The sequence below is a fragment of the Pan paniscus genome, chromosome 23 (assembly GCF_029289425.2).
Source record: "Pan paniscus chromosome 23, NHGRI_mPanPan1-v2.0_pri, whole genome shotgun sequence".
In the NCBI taxonomy this organism is placed as follows: Eukaryota; Metazoa; Chordata; class Mammalia; order Primates; family Hominidae; genus Pan; species Pan paniscus.
In genome coordinates, this window is record NC_085927.1 from 39310672 (window position 1) to 39328286 (window position 17615).

At 57.9% G+C, this 17615-nt stretch overlaps 1 protein-coding gene and 1 non-coding gene across 6 annotated transcripts in view; both read right to left on the bottom strand.

The window, feature by feature from the left end:
- Positions 1-712: 712 nt before the first annotated feature.
- The window catches only part of AP1B1 (adaptor related protein complex 1 subunit beta 1), a 60437-nt gene continuing 43534 nt past the window's right edge, over positions 713-17615 (bottom strand). Inside the window, exons 12-22 of one of the 5 annotated variants that reach the window (XM_034949025.3) lie at positions 15129-15227; positions 14350-14609; positions 13505-13706; positions 12603-12623; positions 11842-11985; positions 7118-7263; positions 4640-4769; positions 4302-4386; positions 3476-3562; positions 3231-3385; positions 713-1748 (exon numbers count right to left, since the gene is read on the bottom strand). In XM_034949025.3, coding sequence (XP_034804916.1) covers positions 1674-1748; positions 3231-3385; positions 3476-3562; positions 4302-4386; positions 4640-4769; positions 7118-7263; positions 11842-11985; positions 12603-12623; positions 13505-13706; positions 14350-14609; positions 15129-15227 — 1404 coding nt within the window. In that variant the 3' untranslated portion in view covers positions 713-1673. The other 4 variants (XM_034949027.3, XM_008964383.4, XM_034949021.3 and 1 more) reach the window with 4 other exon arrangements.
- On the bottom strand, positions 6016-6111 carry LOC112438199 (small nucleolar RNA SNORD125). Its single transcript, XR_003026675.1, has one exon. It is a non-coding gene; the product is annotated as a small nucleolar RNA SNORD125 (small nucleolar RNA).

A 17615-nucleotide genomic window follows, 5' to 3' on the forward strand; every position in this document is an offset into this window, starting at 1 on the left:
CTGAGGGACACCTGGGCTGCTCCTCCCTCAGAAGCAGGCTGAGGCCCACCAGCCAGGAGGCAGCTCAGCCGACGAAGCCCTGCCCAGGGTCTGGCCACCCTCACTAGGAGCCAGGCCAGTGCCAGGACTGGGGCCACACAAGGTGTCCTCGGTGGCGGCTGGCCTGGTCCACATGCCCACCCCCTCTCCCACGGCTGCCCCTGACCAGGGGATCTCCCACGGCCCCTGGAGCCTCCTAGATGGCAGGGAGCTGGGGAAAACCACAAGGGGAGCCCAGCCTTCTGGCCAGCATCACAAGGCGAGGCAGTGTCAGCTCTGGGGGAGGTGGGATCAATGGCAGGAGAGGGGTCAGGGACAGCAGCAGGCTGCAGCAGTCAGTTTGCCAAGGATAGGATGGAGGGAAGGCGCTATCCTCAGAGTGCCACGGGAGGGGCTGCTGCCGCACATACCAGTGGAGCCTTTGACCCTGGGGTCCCTGCAGCCCGGGACTCCTGCCCAGAAGAGCCTCGGGCCTGACACACTGGCTGGGGACACACTTGAAGTCATCATTTTTATTCATTTTCTCTTTCTGAAAATAAGAGTAAACATACAATATATATTTTCTGATGATATATATTAGATCTAGTTACCGTAGGGTCAGAAAACCATCCCCAACCACTCGGAGGCAGCTTTCAATCCTGACATTCGGTGGAGGGGAAAAAAGTGTCTGTGATTGCCAAAAGCCGAATCTTTCTTTATTATTACACAGCAGTAACAGGAAAACCTAATGCTCTGTCAGACACAACTGAAACCTGGGAGGCCAGGAGGAGGGCAGCAGACACTACAGAGAAACCCCAAAGAAACCCAAACAGGAGGCGCACCCGCTTACCCAGCCCCATCTCTCAGCCCCAGTCTTTGTGGCAGGAGGCCTGGGCTCAGAGGCGACACTGAGGAATGTATCACAGGCAGTGACCACCCTTGGGGCAGAAGTGGGGAGTTGGGGATAGTGCAGCTGCCAGTCGGTGGGGAGCCCGAGACAGGGGCTCTGGGAGCTTCTGCCTGGTCTTGACCATGTGGGTCAGCACTCGGGAGGCTGTGGCCCAACTGGCACAGCTGCAGGGCACCAGCCTGGTGGTTGCAAGTGGGTGGTGCAGGCCCTGGGCTCCTCCGAGCCTAGCTCTGCCCCTCTGCCGGCACCTACAGCTCCTTGAGCCCCAGGCCCTAAGTGAGCAGCTCTCCTGGTACCAAGGGGACCCCCTCCCTGCACACCCAGGCCAGGTTGGCAGGGTCCATCCCATGAGAGGTGGCAGTGCCCTTTAACACCAACCGGAGAGACCAAGGAGCCAGGGGCTGCCGGGGCTGTGAGCCGGAGGGGCAAGCTCCACACTCACCCTTCAGGCACAGCTTCTGTGGCTGCTCTGGCTCTGTTTCCTTTGGTCCCCACCTCACTTAACCCCACATCACAGCCACAAGAGCAGGGGTGTCCCAGAGCACGGGAGTGCACTGCGCTCTCACCCCAGGAGGGGGTGGTGCCCTACCCCAGGGATCGGGTAGGTTCTGCCATCAGGACCAGGGAGCCCACTGAGTGGCCTGGAGCCCCGCCTGGTCCTTCCTGCGAGGAGGAAGATGTGCTGCCCCCGAGGGGCCTCCTCGATGGGGCGGGCAGAAGGCTGGGGCGGGCGCTGGCCGGGGTCTCAGTTCTTGAGGATGGTCTCGTAGGCCTGGTACACGTGCTGGGACACCTCTGGTGCTCGACACTTCAGGGACAGCTGCAGGGGAGAGAGGGGTCGGGGGAAAGAGCGCTCATCCCTGGGGTTCCTCTCAGGAAGGAAAGGGGTGGGGAAGAGAGCAGGAACCAATGGGACAGCGTGGAGTGCACACAGCCTGGCGGCAGCTGCGCCTGGCACAGATGTGAGGTAAAGCGGAGGGGGCGGCTGTCGCAGCCAGCCGGGTGTGGACCAAATATACTTGCAGCCCACACACCTGCTGTCAGCCCAGTCACCAGAGCCCTGCTGGCGAGCAGTGTGAGTCACGAGCCGGAGGCTGCCAGGGAGTGCCCGGCCCCCACCCTGAGGGCTGCCCGGCCCCCCAGAGTCCCTGAAGGTCTGGGGTCCTCAGGACTGAAGCCTGACAGAAAATCCCGAGGGGGTGCGGAGGGCTGGGAGGGAGCCTGGAGGGGTGCTGGGCTCATTCCTGGTTTCCTGCGTAGGAAGCAGGCACGGTAGAGACTTTGCCTCCGCTCTGGGGCCTGAGCTTGAGATCACAGGCAGAGGAGAGAGGAGCCCCCACCCATCCACTCTAAAGCACTGGTTCTGCAGGGTGCAGTTAGGAAGTGGGAACAATGGAGTTCCGCAGGTCAGCAGCAGCCCACGGGCCCTCCAGGTCTCCTAGGAAGGACTCTGTGCACACTGTGAATGTGTGGAAGTGGGGTGTCAGCACCTCAATCAGGGCCACCTGGCTGAAGCCCCCCGGGTGAGGTGAGGCCAAGAGATGAGGTGCAGACAGGAGACATGGGGTGCATGGGGGCCATGACAGGAGACAAGACTGGGGAGGGCGGACGGGGAAAGAGAAAGCGATCTGCTAACCTCTAAGTCCTGCACCACGGGCACCAGCAGGTAAGGTGACATGCAGCAACCAAACACAGGGAGACGGAAGTTACCACCACCGAAGCCACGCCACAGCCCCCCACCGACCAGCACTGCCAGCAGGACCCAGGAGGGGCAGTGTCTGGAGGGCCATGCCTGCCAGAGACTCAGGGGTGTGGGGGAGAAGCAGAGCTTGGGGCTGTCCGGGGCCCTGGAACAGCGGTGCAGGCCTCCAGGACAACTGTGTGCCCCAGGGAAGCCATTCTCTAACAGGTCTACCTCAAAGGCTGGGAGGTTCAGGCTCTTGGGAACCACTGTCCTCCCAGCTGGACATGCAGGCACTCACAGGACAGGGCCAGGGCCTGTGCCCAGCAATGTCACTTCCCAGTCAGGGGTGCCAAACCAACTGCACCACCTTACAGGGCCCAATTTTACACAATCTTCTAGTCCAACTCACTGTTCCGAGACCCAATTAGTGTCTTATCTGGGTAACCTGACGGGGTTGATTTGGAAGCTTTCTAGAAAGGTCCTTCTCAGGGACCAAACTGATTCTAGTTCAAGCCAGGCTTGAAGGGACGCTTGGACCGCGTCCTCCACCAGGGCCACCCCCTGGCATGGGACGAAGGGGAGGCTCCAAGGCTGCAGGGCGGGTGCCGGGGCTCTCACCGTGCAGCTGGGGTTGCCCGGCTGGATCCGCAGCTCCGCCAGCACCCAGATGCCGTTGGTCAGCTTCAGGGACTGGTAGAGCATGTCCTGGCCCTCCACGTTCCTCTTGGCGACAGTGAAGATGTTGCTGCTCTGCAGCTTGCTGCTCGCAGCCTCTGTGGGGTCACATGGCCGTGAGAGGCCCCAGTCAGCGCGGGGGCCTGGGTACAGGCGAGGGGCTGGGGTCGGAGGCTCGGAGTCCTCACCTGCATTGAGGGGGCAGTCTCTGATCTGGAACTGGGCCTCATTCTCATTGGGAATATCCTTCCATGTGGCCAGGAACATCTGCCGGTCTGCGGGGTGAGCAGGGTGGGGATGAGAGGCGAGCCCCTCATAAACCTGTGGGCCCTCTGTAGCTCAGCAGGAAATGGGTCTGGCCTTTACTGTGCCACGTGAAAGCTGACAACAGGCACTAGCTGCCGCACAGCCCTCCTGCTTCCCTAAGGACACCCTCCGCTCTGTGAGGGAGGCCCCAGTGCCGCTTCCAAATGACCCTGGCTTCCTGCCTCCAGGCCTTGGATCTCCCCTCCCCACCCCCACACGCCTTCCTCCTCCTCCGTGAGCAGCTTGCTCGTTAGTCACAGCCTCCCATGCAGGGCTTCTGTGGCAAGCAAGAGATGACATGGGCCAAGGGCTCCACGCAGCCAGGGGCAGGGTGCAGGCCGTCTGTGTGCTGTGATCAACACCCTTCTTGGGGGTTCCAGAAAGGGCACAGAGGAGGGGGTTACCAGGTGTGGGGCATGACCTGGGCTCGCTGCAGCCCATGGGACAAGGCTGAGGAGCGAGCAGGAGAGCCTGGGAGTGGGGTGAGTTCCATGTGGCACAGCCCACCTGCCAGACCAGAACTGGCCACTAAGGCCGGGGGGGTCCTGGGTATACCCCTCACTCCAGGCCCTGCAGGGAAGCAGCAACTCCCTGACTCCATTTACGGGCAAGGCAGTCCATCCGGACCTTGGTAAAGGCACCACCTTGGCCAGGTTCCCAAGCCACAGCCCCATTTCAGGCACCCCAGCGGGCTCCCTCATGACTCACCCATCTTCCCATCCTCCACAAAGAGGATGTGCAGTGGGTACAAGGTGCTGAAGTAGAAGACATCGATGTTGTTCTTCACGGCCACCTAGGCACAAGGGGGTCCCCAGTCAGTCTCTGGGGCTTGACGCCACCTCTGAGGCCCCAGGAAGAGTGTCACTGAGCAGATTCTCTCCCAGGGCCTTCCCTGGTAAACACACCCCTTTGTTCCCCGACCTGGGCCTCCCCAACACATCTGCAGCTAAGAGCATGACTCTGCAGACACGACCTTCTACTGACCCCAGTGGGGCCCGGCTGGTAGGTGAGTAAGGACTGGGGTGCCTGCCCTGCCCGGAACCCACCTGGAGGTTGTTCAGAGGCTCCATCTTCATGACCGAGCCCACCGTGCTGAGAGGCAGGGAGATCTCCACTGTCTGGTTGGGGCTGAGTGGCGCGTGGACCTGGAGGGGGGCGGCGGGGGCCAGGCCAAAGCTGGGGAGAGAGAAGCCCCACAGGGATGGCAGGGGGAGTAGGTGCTGATGCGGGACAGGTGAGCTCCTCCGACTCAGGAGCTGGGACTGTGGTTGGCAGGGAGCCTCTCACCATGCCAGCCTTCCCATGTTCTGGACCCTGGACAGAAGGATGGGCTGTGGGTCCCCTCCCCCAGATGGCCATCTGGACAGAAAGAAAGAGCCCCAGGCCAATTGCTCTGCTCTGCCCCAGCCTGGCTGCAGGCCTGAAGCCCAGCTCTGTTCCTCTCCTCTGGGCCAGGCACTGGTGGGCCCAGGTAGGCAGGCCTTGCCCTGTCCTGCCCTCAAGGAGCTCTGTCTAATGCCAGGGGCCTGGAGTATAAGCTGCTTCTACCTTGAAAACTCTGGGACCACCCAAGTCTCTGCTGCCAATCCTCAACTCCCAGAAGGGATCTGACCATCCCAAGCAAGACGCTAGATTTTACTCTCTTGGCCAGAACTTGCCAGGTCACACAGTGGCCACAGAGAGATTCAGGAAAGCTCTGCTTCTCTGCAAAGCAGCACAGTGACAAATTAGGAAGATCCTCATGGGTGTGAGACACGCCAGCCGCAGGCTCTTGGAAGGTAAGTCACAGGGCATGGGACTGGGGGCACAAACCGAGGGCTCAGTATACCTGGGCTGCGGATTCAATATTATACCTGTTCCTAGCCTCATAAAAACAGAGCCAGGTACACCTCTTCCTATCCTCTAGATGAGGACACCGTCTCAGGGAGGAGCAGGCCTGTGTCAGACCCCATAGGGTGAGGGCGCTGCTGAGAATCAGAGTTTGGGCTGTCTGACCCCAGCCTGTGCTCTGCCCAAGAAGCCATCAGCCTGCCTGGGACACAGAGGGAGACCATTTGGGGAACCCCAGGTCCGCTTGGTGGCTCAGCACACTAGGCTTTCCTGGGATCTCCACTACTGCTCACTATGTGAGCTGTCCAAGGAGCCCAGGTGTCATTACCTACTAAAAAGGGGTGATGGCAGTGACTTTGCTGGGCCATCAAGTGGCTCAAGTGAGACAATACTCCCAAAGCCGGTGCCACAGGGCCTGGGTGCCCAGGAAGCATTCAGCACACAGTAAGTTTGCTAGAGGCAACCATTGGAACCACCTCTCGGAGCCTGGTGCACTTCTGTGGCCTCCAGGGTCACATGAGGGTAAGTGGTAGAGCCACCCCTAGCCCCGGTCTGCCCAAGGGTCAGGACCTACTGGCCCCCAGGCTTCCTTGGGGAAGCAGCCCCTTCAGTCAACTTCTTAGAGGCTCAGTTTGCTCATCATGAGCGTGCTCAGGAAGAAGAATCATCAGGAGGGGCTGCCAGGGGTCCCCAGGGAGTCCTAGCCTCACTGGCTGGGTCCATGACGCAACCTTCCCACTGACACCCAGTGTAGCGGACCCGGTGGGGAGGGGCCTGAAGCAGCTACCGCTCCCAGAGGCCCCATCTGACACTTTAATCCTCTGCCACAATGGGGAGGCTGGTAGGCAGGCCTACTCCCCACCAGCCTTCTGAGAGCTGGTCCCTAAGATGGGCCCCTCCTATGTGGGGTGTTTGCCAGAGGTGGGCTTCTCAGCTGGAGCAGGGCGTTTCTGTCTGTAAAACACTCCTTTGGACTGTGGAGGCAAAAATAAGGGGGGCCAGGTGTGGTGGCGTGCACCTGTAGTCCCAGAGACCCAGGAGGCTGAGGCAGGAGGATTGCTTGAGCCCAAGGGTTCAAGATCAACCTGGGCAATACACTGAGGCCATCTCAAAAAAAATAAAAACTAAAAAGAAAGACGTCCTTTCCCACTCTGCCTGGTACTTTGGAGTCCATATGAAGAGGCCACTTGGGGGTAAAAATCCCACTGCTTGGCTGAGCACGGTCGCTCACACCTATAATCCCAGCACTTTGGGAGGCCGAGGTGGGCAGATTGCCTGAGCTCAGGAGTTCGAGACCAGCCTGGGCAAGATGGTGAAACCCCATCTCTACTAAAAATACAAAAAATTAGCCAGGCGTGGTGGTGTGCACCTGTAGTCCCAGTTACTCAGGAGGCTGAGGCGGAAGAATTGCTTGAACCCAGGAGGTGGAGGCCGCAGTGAGCCGAGATGGCGCTGCTGCACTCCAGCCTGTGTGACAGAGTGAGACTCTGTCTCCAAAAGAAAAAAAAAACAAACAAAACCCAGTGCTTCAGAGAGTTTTGGCCTGAGCGGTGGTGGGGAACATCCTTCAGAAAAGGGGCACTGCCCTCCCCCCTACAGCCCCCACCCCTGCCTGCAGTCCCCAGAACAGACTCCGAGTGGGTTCTCTCACAGGCCTCCTCTTGAGAGGTGCGCTGGCCTCAGGGAGCTCTCACCTGTTGCGGTTGAACTGGATGGCAAAGTCGGTCATGACCTGCAAGGCCTTGTTGGTCAGCTGCAGGTCCATGGAGATGGAGCCCACCTGGCGGGTGAAGGTGCCTGAGATCTCTAGCCCCTTAGCCTTCATGGCTGGGAGCCAGACCTGCAGGGAAGAGGGTGCGGAGGGGGCGGGTAGGTGCCTCTTCCTGCAGCCGAAACTCAACAGCCCACCTAAGGGTGCTTTTTCTCTCTCTCTCCTGCAGGGGCCTCCCAGATCCAGCACCCCCACCTTTACTGCTAGGGGATGAACAGGTGTGTACTGGGAACAGAACAATCCCATGTACCATCTAGGGCCACCGCCATGATGGGCTGCCTCTCGGAGCAGCTCGGGGTAGGGAGGCACTTCAGCGCTCCAGGGCTGACGTTGAGTCCTCAGAGGGCAATGGAGGGATCACTTGGGAAGTAGGGCTGAGGGAGGCCATGAGCTGGCAATGGAGGGATCACTTGGGAAGTAGGGCTGAGGGATGCCATGAGCTAAGGACAGAGCTCAGTGCCCAATGGCATCCTGGGCCTCGGCCAGAATCTGGGCCTTCCTGGCCATCACCGCCTGTCCTCCCTTGCAGGAGGCAGGGCTGGCCTTTGGCTGTAGAAACTGGTCTGACCAAGGACAGTACCTAAGAGGACCCCTCGCCTGGCAGGCCTTCTGCTGCTTGGCTGCCCTTGTCATTCAAGTCTCAGCTCAAGAACCACCTCCTCCTGGAACCCTGCCCCCAGGCTCCCTCGCCCCAGTGATGTTATGGCAGATAAATATGAGCTTGTGTCTGTCTCCCCTGTACTCAGAGAGCTCGCTGAGGGAAAGGCTGTTTTTCTGTCTTTACCACCTTGGCTCAGAGCCTGGTGTGAAACCAGTGTTTGGGGAGTGTTTGCTGAGCAAACAGCATGAGTTAGAGCCCTGCCATGGAAGACATCCACCAGCGGCATCCTGTGGGCTCACAAACGCCTCTCAGGCGGTTACTCTCCTGTGGACGGCTCACAGGCCCCTTGAGGTGAAAAGGCTCAGACCCCACCGACAGCTTCCGCAGCGCACTCAGTGCCAACAAAGGTCCCACTGTCTCTCAGGTTGCCAGGCCAGAAACCACAGAAACATCAGGCACCAGCCCCCCACCCCACCCTAACCCCCTTGAGACAGTCACGCAACCCAAGTCCTGTGAAGGCCACCTCTTACATCTGCCTCCAGGACCTCCATTTCTCTCCATCTCCAGAGGTGCCACCAGCATCTAAGCTGCCACCAGATTTCCCAGGTAAGACAGCAGCTGCCAGGTGGCACCCCATTTCCACCCTCTCCCCCTTTCCACAGCAGCTGATGTTATCTTGTGAAATGCAAATCTGATCATGGCACCCCGAGAAACTCCTTCCAATCCTGCAATGGCCTCCACGGGCCTTGGCCTCCACAGCCTGGTGCCCATCTGCTCCCCAGGCTTGGCTTGCCCCTGCCCCTGGGACCTCACACTGGCTGTTCCCTCTGCTTTGAAAGCGCCTCCCCACCCCCATCCTGCTCGGTTAACCCTGAGCACGCCCCCGGACAGATCTGTGAGGACAGAAAGCACCCTGCTTTTGTTCTTGGCTGTGCCACGGCGGCTGAGAGAGTATGCAGAAGCTGGCTGAACCTGACCGGGGGCATGGCTCTCTCATGGACAACTCTCCAGGGGCCCCCCCATCAGGCCTCCTTTCCCCTGGCCCTCTCTCAGTCGCCCATGGCTGGGGATGCAGACCACACTGCTCTTGGTCACTGTGGGTTCACGGCGTCTCACACAGGTCCCAACAAAACAATCTTCAATCTTTACTGGATGAACCAATGAACTGTCACCACCAGCAGACTCAAATGGTGAGGAACCCAAAAGTTCTTATGCACAGACAGCCTCATTCCTTAGACCAACATGGTTGGCCAATGTCTGTAACCCCACAAGCAGGGTGTGGAAATGCATGAGGAATGAACAATTCCAGGTGGCCACAGCGCTGTTAGGAAGATGTGGATACCTACTGAGTGATTCTGAAGGGATAGTGCACCCACACCCTAGAACCCTCCCATGACCAAGGCAGTGGGGAAAGTCCTGCCCGTGGCAGAAAAACTCCTCCTCCAGGCAGCCTGCCCTGATGACTCTTGACTAGGAGATCCCCTCCCCTCTCCTTTCCAGCATGCTCTGTTGGATACACTCATCTGACCCTTCACGAAGACAAAGCAGGGATAACACTGGTAAGACAAACACATGGCTGGGCGCAGTGGCTCACACCTGTAATTCCAGCACTTTGGGAGGCCGAGGCAGGTGGATCATCTGAGGTCACGAGTTCAAGACTAGCCTGGCCAACATAGTGAAATCCTGTCTTTACTAAAAATACAAATAATTAGCTAGGCATGGTGGCAGGTGCCTGTAATCCCAGCTACTTCGGGAGGCTGAGGCAGAAGAATCGCTTGAACCCCGGAGACACAGGTTGCAGTGAGCTGAGATCACACCATTGCACTCCAGCCTGTGTGACAAGAGCAAAACTCTGTCTCAAAAAAAAAAAAAAAAAAAAAGATGAACACACAAGCCTAGTGCCAGCTTGCCAAAGGCCAGCTCCAGGCTTACTTTTCCTGGCAGCTCTGCAGTGCCTGGCAAGGGCTGGCACCCACAGGGTTACAGGAGTCTTTGCTGTTCTCTGTCCCTTAGTCCTGCTTTGTATGCCTGTGATATTGGGCTTCTGGCGAGTATGGGTTGGCCTCATGCCTTGGTGCAGCTAATCCAGGTAGTAAGTCAACTGCACATGCTGTACGTTATGCCGCAATTCTACGTTCCCGTGGCCCTGCTGGCCCTGACACCCCACGCATGAAGGCAGGTGCACAGGTGGTTCTCACGCTCTGTGGGGACCATCATATAGGGGTCTGGAGCAGAGGCTTTAGTGTCACTTGCTTTCACTTCCAGACTCTGTCACCAGCTATGTGACCTTAGGCAAAAGCACTAGGATTTCTCAACCACGAAATAGGAGGAAGAGCCACAAAGGGCTGCTGGGAGGAGGACGTGCTGGCGGTGGCTGTGGAATGCTGTGCTGTCCCTACAAGGAAGTGTGCGGCTACTAGTGTCCGAGTTGCTGTCTGCTGTGGGCCTCTCAGTGCCCAGACCCTGCCAGGGGCTCCAGTCACCACCACTGCAGGTGCAGCTGGCATATGGTGGGGAAAGCCAGCTCAGGGGGTGGGGAGGTGCTGGCTCATGGCTCCCTAGTCATGACAGAGCTGTCACTGCCCCTGACCGCCAACTGTATCCTGCTTTGGGGTGGGGACCTCAGAAGAGAGAGGGGAGCTCTGGCAAACACAACTTCTGATCTGAGTGTGATGAGGGGATCAGGCCTGGTTGGTCCCCTCTGGCAGCTTCCTTGACACTGACAACATGGCCCACACTGAGCTCTCCTCAGTGCCAGGCCCGCATGTCCTCACTCCCCAAACTCAACTCTCCTTCCCTCAGCCCCGGCTCCTCCCTCCCAGGGAGCTCTCAAGTCTGGCCGCTGTTTCCACCCACAAGAGCCCCCGTGGTCCAGCTGCCCCAGCACTCCTCCTCCCTGCCACGGAATCCCCCGGGGCCGGTGCTTCTGCCCCACCCCTTCCCTGCAGACGCAGCCATCTTTCTCAAGTGCAAATCAGACTGGTTCATCTCTTTGCTTAAAACTTTCCAATGGCTCCGGCTGTGCCAGGATCAAGAAGAAACGCTCAGCCTGGCCCGCCAGCCTTGCCAGCTTCCTCCTTCACTGATCCCTAGTCTAGCCAGGAGTCTTGGGGGTGTGCCCTAGGTGGCATAGTGAGCGTCTGTGGGCATCTTCAGGTGGCATAACATGTAGTGGGCTGGAGTCAGGGATGCTGGACATCCTACCATGGGGACAACCACCCCACAACAAGCAACTGTCCTGCATCCTTCCAGTATTTTCTGCATGGTTTCAACATATCCTGAGACTTCCAGGAACACAATTCTCAGGAAAATCGAGGGAAGCCTGTTCTTTATCTTACTCCAAACCTTACTGGGAGTCAGTGACCACTTCAGAAACAAATGGCACCACTGGCCAAACCATTCACGGGGTCCAGGCTACAAACACCCAGACTGTGGTTGCCACAGTCACAGTGACTTTGCCCTGCAGCAAACACCTGGCAACTTCATGTCTTCTGGGGTGAGCGGGCAGGCGTGCCCAGACGTTTATAACATTGATACATACACTTGTATTCTCTTCCTTTTATGTCTCCTCCATGCAGTGAAAGCATCTGAGTATTTTTGGAATGCTATGTGTAGGTAGGTTACACAGCCCACCAATTGCATTTAAGGAGAGGAATGGTGACAATGTAAAATGTCTATGATGACTAAGGGGTTCTGAGTCTGATGGCACTGAGAACTACTGCTCCCACCTGACAGGCCTCTGCTGATTCCCTCACAAAGGCCGGGGTCTCCCTTCCCTCCAGGCCTTACCACAGACTGTTCCCTTGGTCTGGAGCCCCTATCCGCTTTTGTTCAGCTAATGAGGTCCTGCGACTCCTCTGGAAAGCCTTCCTAGGTACCCACCAAGCTTGACTTAGCTCCTCTTCCTCGGTGCCCCTGTGGCCCCCAGCTTCCCTCATCACTGCTGGCCTGAGCCAATTCCACAGCCGAGGCCATTTAAAGGAGCCCACATGCCAGTCTCCATAACTTCTCTCTGCTCCTGCCAAGACAGAAGACAAGTGACTTACTGCTTTGGGGGCCACATATGATCCTGACAGGGTGCCCACGCCACTGGTCAGGTCAAAGAGGTCACTCAGGCCACTGCCGATGGGTGCTCCAAGATTGGCTGGTACTGCTGCTGTTGGAGGTGCCACGAAGTTGGTGCCCCCAATCTGGAAAGGGAGGGAAAGAGTCAGAGGTGGGCGTCAAGAGGCAAAGACATCAGGGTCTGGGAATGAGTAGAGCCACCTGGCTCTTTAGAAGACACTGGGGGCGGGGGGCAGGACAGCCTCCATATCAACTCTAAATTACAGAAACAAGACAGAGAGAGGTGGGTGGAGAAGAGAGGCTGAGCCCTCCCGTGCCCTGCAAGCCTTGAGCCTTAGGAGTAACCTCTGGGAAAGGGCTGGGGACACTCCCAAATTGACGCTCAGCCTATGGATAAGAGGTCCCAAGACACACGGCTGGGTGGAGACGTGCTACGCAGATGGGTGCTCTCCCTCCAGGACATCAGAGAAGGGTTGTGGGACTGAGGGCTGGCAATCCCCGGGATGACAAGGCGACGTGTCATGGGGTGGTGAGGACTGGGCAAGAATCCATGGCTATGGGGCCCAGTGGCAGCCGGATGCCAGGTGGTCAAGACAGAGGCTGCCAGGATGCTGGACCAAGGCAGGGGCTCAGCAGGTGGGGGCTGCTGTGACATCACCCGCCCCTGCCCCTTGGGATGCTGGGCCAGCGCTTTCGGGAGGAGCAAGGATGAAGGCTTGGTGACGCAAGGGTTGAACCATACCCCTTCAGGCTCATCCCCCATCTCCAAGCAGAAGCAGGCAGGTGAAGAGAACAGGCAGCCACATGCAGAGAGAAAAAGCCAGGAAGGAAGACAGAGAAACAAGAGAGAGAAGGGAAAGAGGGAGATTAGTCAACGGTAGCTCCATCCGAGAGGAGTGTGGTGTGAGGTCTGGCGAGAGGCCCAGACCCTGTCTCTATGAAAGGCACTACCCCACACCTTTACCCCAACACCCGTCCTGCACCACAGCCCTTCCTGCCTCACCCTAGCAGCACTGATCACCAGTGTCCTGCCCCCGTGCTGCCACCGTGCGGACCTGAGCCGAGCACAACCAAATGAAGAGGTTTAGGCGCCCCCACACATGGTCCTGCCAGTTGCCTGAGGAAGCCCCAGGGAGATACCCAAGTCAGTCTCACCACTCCCCTCCCTACTGTCTTCCCACTCCCCTCTCTCCCCGGCCTCCCATGCCCTCTCAAATAGGCCTGGATGGGCTGCTATTCCCAGCTGGTGCTGCATAAGGGTAAGTGGACACAAGTCTGATTCCTCAAAGCCAGGAACACCCTAGCCTTACAGGGCAAAGGTGACTGTGATGCCAGGATCAGGGCAAGGGCTAGGATGTGCCTCCCTGCCCAGGGTCTCCTGGGACTCGAAGGTTCAACAAGGGAGTGGAATCCTGTCTGCCTCTCAGGGGCTGTGCGACCTCGGAGGGAAGGCTGCCTGGCCTCTCTAAACCTTGGTTTTCTCATCATAAGTAGGGAGCTACACAATCACCTCCAAGGGTAAATGGTAAAGACTCTATATAATGTACCTGAGGCACTCAGCTGGTGCCTGGCATGGAGGGGCATTCAGTGACTGCTCCTCTCAGGATCATTATCAACATCATCCAGAGGGGGCCCACAACATACCAGGCTGTCAAGGCCACCGCCAAGAAGGTCCACAGCTCCCATCTGCACCGAGGAGGTGGCCAGGGGTGGGCCGCTCACTGGGGGGCCGAGGTCCAGGTTGAGGAGGTCACCCAGCAGGTCGCCCTGGGCGGGGATGACATCTGGCTGCTCCCCAGGAGGTGCTCCAGTAGGGGCTGTCTCAGGGCTCTCTGCGCTCTCACTCCTGCCGGGACACAGAAGTAGGGTGGAGGCATCAGGATGTCTCAGGAAGGTCAAAGAGACCCCAGCCTCCAGGCAGAGCTGTCCCCCAGGACAGGCACTGAGTCTCCTCACTGTCCCCGACAGGGCTGTCCACACGGCCCCACTTCTTCCCCATTCCCATTCTCACAGCAGGTCCATCTTTCAGGTCCTCCGTGAGGATGAGTGAAGGGAGAGGGCCGCCTGCTTCTAGCCCTCAGCCCATGCTAAGAAGAAAACTGGATGCCAGTGCCCTAGGACAGTGCCACCAGGCCACACCAACCACCTGGGAACAACAGAGGAGGAGGCGCGGACAGGGATCTGGAATGAGACAGAACTGGTCTGAGTCCCAGCTCTGCTAGCTGTGAGATCCTGGACCAGTCCCTCAAGCTCTCCTTGTCTCTTGTTCCCACCTGAAGAATGGGGACATCTGCTCTCAGCACTGTCGTTAGGCTGGAATGAGGTCATCTAGCAAATACCTTGTGTACAATAAATAGCTGATAAAAGGTTGTCAGTTTTCCTCAGACTCAGGTCTTGCTGGGGGACAACACGCCAGGCCTGAGTGCCTGTGCTGCTAAACTGGGGAAGCAGAGTGTGGAGGCGCAGGCCGACTGGCCAGTCTCACTCACGAGGCCGTGCGAGGTGGCAGGCTCTTGTGCACGACGCCCCGGCCCCCCTCCACAAAGGCACTGGGAGGCTTATGGTAGACGGAAGCCAGCGTGCCGATGTAGCAGATAAGCTCGTCTAACAGTGTGGGCTCGATGAGGTCCGTCTCTTCAGAGATGAGTGGCTTCTCAGCCAACACCACCTCCTTGGCTGCCACCGGGTCCGTGGACAGCAGGCGCCAGTAGATGTAGCCACGGTCCCGCAGGTCTGGGTTATCTGAGTCCTTGTGGGGGTGAGGAGAAGCCCATGAAACTCAGAGTAGCCAGGTGAGAAGGGAGGAGACCTTCCTGCAGCCATGAGCCAGGTGCGGCACAGGGGTGGCCAATGGGGACAGCAGTCCTGAGTGCTCCCATGAGCCTGCCCCTATACCACCTACAGGGCCATGCCCTGGCCCTGGGCTCATTCCCCATGGTACTCTACTCCAGCCTGGCCATGCCTGTCTCTACTCCCAACCGCCCTCTGTGGCCTGCCCTTCCTGCCCCCAACACACACCCTCAGGTTTCCATGGGCCCTCCTCCTCTGTCTAGTTTGTCTCAACTTCACTACTTGACCTCACTGCACTTTGTGTTCTAAGCGCCCTGAAGGCAGGGAGCTTGGGTAACTCTGGGGCTGGAAGCCAGTCCCACCCACAAGATACCTGTCTTAGGAGCGGGCCTGGCTTCCAGGTCTAGTTCCTGGGACAAAAGTTCCCCTGCTTGAGTGAGGGCTATGCTGGGCACAGCGGGGACGTTGGGGTACCCACCTGAGTGGCCAAACTGAGGACCTGCTGCACCAGCTCCTGGGTCTCTGTTGGCTTCTTTAGAAAGAGTTTCACAATGGCTGTCAGCAGCTGCAGCTGGACCTGCAGGGAACAGCGGTGACGAGGAGGAAGTGTGGGCCTCACATGGGGATAGAGGGAGAACAAAAAGGCTTGAAGAGGAATAGGGTGTTCGAAGTCCCTGGAAGCCAAGCATAGCTATTCTAGGTTTGGGGCTGTCACGGCACACAGGCAAAGGGCTGCCACAGGTGTTGGTGCCGCTGAGCAGCCAGACCTCAGCATCACTCACTCAGGAAGGAGCTGAATACTGGACTATTTGGCAAACCCAAGTAGGCCAGGGGCCGCTGCCCAGCCCTAGGGTTTTAGAAACCTGTTGGAGCTCTAGAATTCACAGAACTATGAGAAGCTCACATGTGTGGCTGGAGTGCTTCTTATCAGGACCATCTGTCAACAAGTGGCGACAGTCCCATGGAGGCCCAGGGGACTGGGGCAGCAGGGCCCACAGAGCCTGCCGTCAAGGACCTGTGCTTCTACCAGAGGGTTGGAACTATTCCTGGTGGCCCTCCACCGGCCCTTGCCACACGCCTGGACATACCCAAAGCTGCCCTCATCCTGGCCAACACCTCCTCACCCTTCAGATCTCATGCCAACCCCACCTCCAGACCCCCCATGCTTCTGCAGCCTCTTCCACCCCGTCACAGCGCCACCAGTTGCTGGCTATCCTGTGCAGTGAGCCCCCTGTGGGCTGGAGTGATGTCTGTCTTGCTTACTGTCGTGTCACTAATTACTGCCCAATCTAGTGCCTGGTGTATAGCAGGCACTTAAGAAATACTTGCTGACTGAAGAAACATCTATGCGAGAACAAGTCTCTGCACATAATCCTTCCTTAGTCACGGTCTCATTTTTGCTAGTCCTAGGACAAGGGGGCAGCCTGATGCTCCCGGAGTCAGGGGCAGTGGGAGCCCATGGGCTGTGCCAGGGACAGGTCTGCAGCAGGAGGGCAGGAGTGGCAGTGCAGGAAGCCCAGCAGCAGCCGTGCTGACGGCATCTCTGGCACCTGCCCAGCAGGAGGGCACTTGTGCAGGGAAGGCTGACAGCGGCAGGCAGAATGGAGGGCATGTGGTCCTCCAATTCTGGGGTGAACCAGAGTCTGCAATTTGGTTACATTGGGGCCAGCAGCAGATGAGCACTAGGCTGGCTGTTTCCAAGGCAGGAGGCAGCCCAGCATCTGGCTTCCAGACTCTAGCCCTGCCTGGGCAGCCAATGGGAAGCCGTTTACCCCCATCTGTAAAGGAGAGGTGTGGCCTACTTCAGGGATTCTTGTGAGCTTTAAAAACAGCAACTTATGGCAGCTTGCTTGGAGCTGGAGTCAGATCACACCTTATGTGAACTCCAGTTCTATCACTTCTCAGCTGACAGACCCTCGGCAAGTCATTTAGCTTCTCTGAGTCAGTTTCCTAATGTATAAAACAGTCATTACACCTCACAGCGTTAATGGAGAGTTGATGAAACCACAAATGTAAAGAAGTGGCCAGGCGTGATGGCTCACACCTGTAATCCCAGCACTTTGGGAGGCCTCGGTGGGTGGATCACCTGAGGTCAGGAGTTCGAGACCAGCTTGGCCAACATGGTGAAACCCTGTCTTTACTAAAAATACAAAAATTAGCTGGGCCTGGCGGCAGGCACCTGTAATCCCAGCTACTCGGGAGGCTGAGGCAGGACAATTGCTTGAACCCGGGAGGCAGAGGTTGCAGTGAGCCGAGGTCTCGCCATTGCACTCCAGCATGGGAGACAAGGGCGAGACTTTGTCTCAAAAAAAAAAAAAAAAAGTAAAGAAGCATTGTGTATTCTGCTCACTACAGAACAGCTATCATCATCACAGTCATTATCACCACTACCATCACACAGGGACTCTTGAAAGAGTTCTTCCCAGTCCAGTCAGCCGGATGCCTGGAATTATTCATCACTGTCAGATCTGCTGTGGTTCCAGTCAGGTATGCCTCAGGCTGTATTGCCAGAGGGAGGTCTGGCCAGGTGCCCAGGGCCCTGGCTCAACAATCCGTTCCAGTTCCTCTCAACACGCTCAACACACTCAGGCCGTTAGCCTGCATATTTAGGGCAGCCTTCTGCAATAATGCCATTGCCCCTGCCATCCAGACAGGATGGGATGGCAGGACAGGGCCAGACGCTGGGCTGATATACCACCCTGGCCAAGATTTTTTTTTTTTTTTTTTTTTTTTGAGATGCAGTCTCACTCTCCTGCCCAAGCTGGAGTGCAGTGGGATGATCTCATCTCACTGCAACCTCCGCCTCCTGGGTTCAAGTGATTTTCCTGCCTCAGCCTCCCGAGCAGCTAGGATTACAGGCACACACCATCACACCTGGCTAATTTTTGTATTTTTAGATGGGTTTCACCATGTTGGCCAGGCTGGTCTCGGACTCCTGACCTAAAGTGATCCACCCACCTCGGCC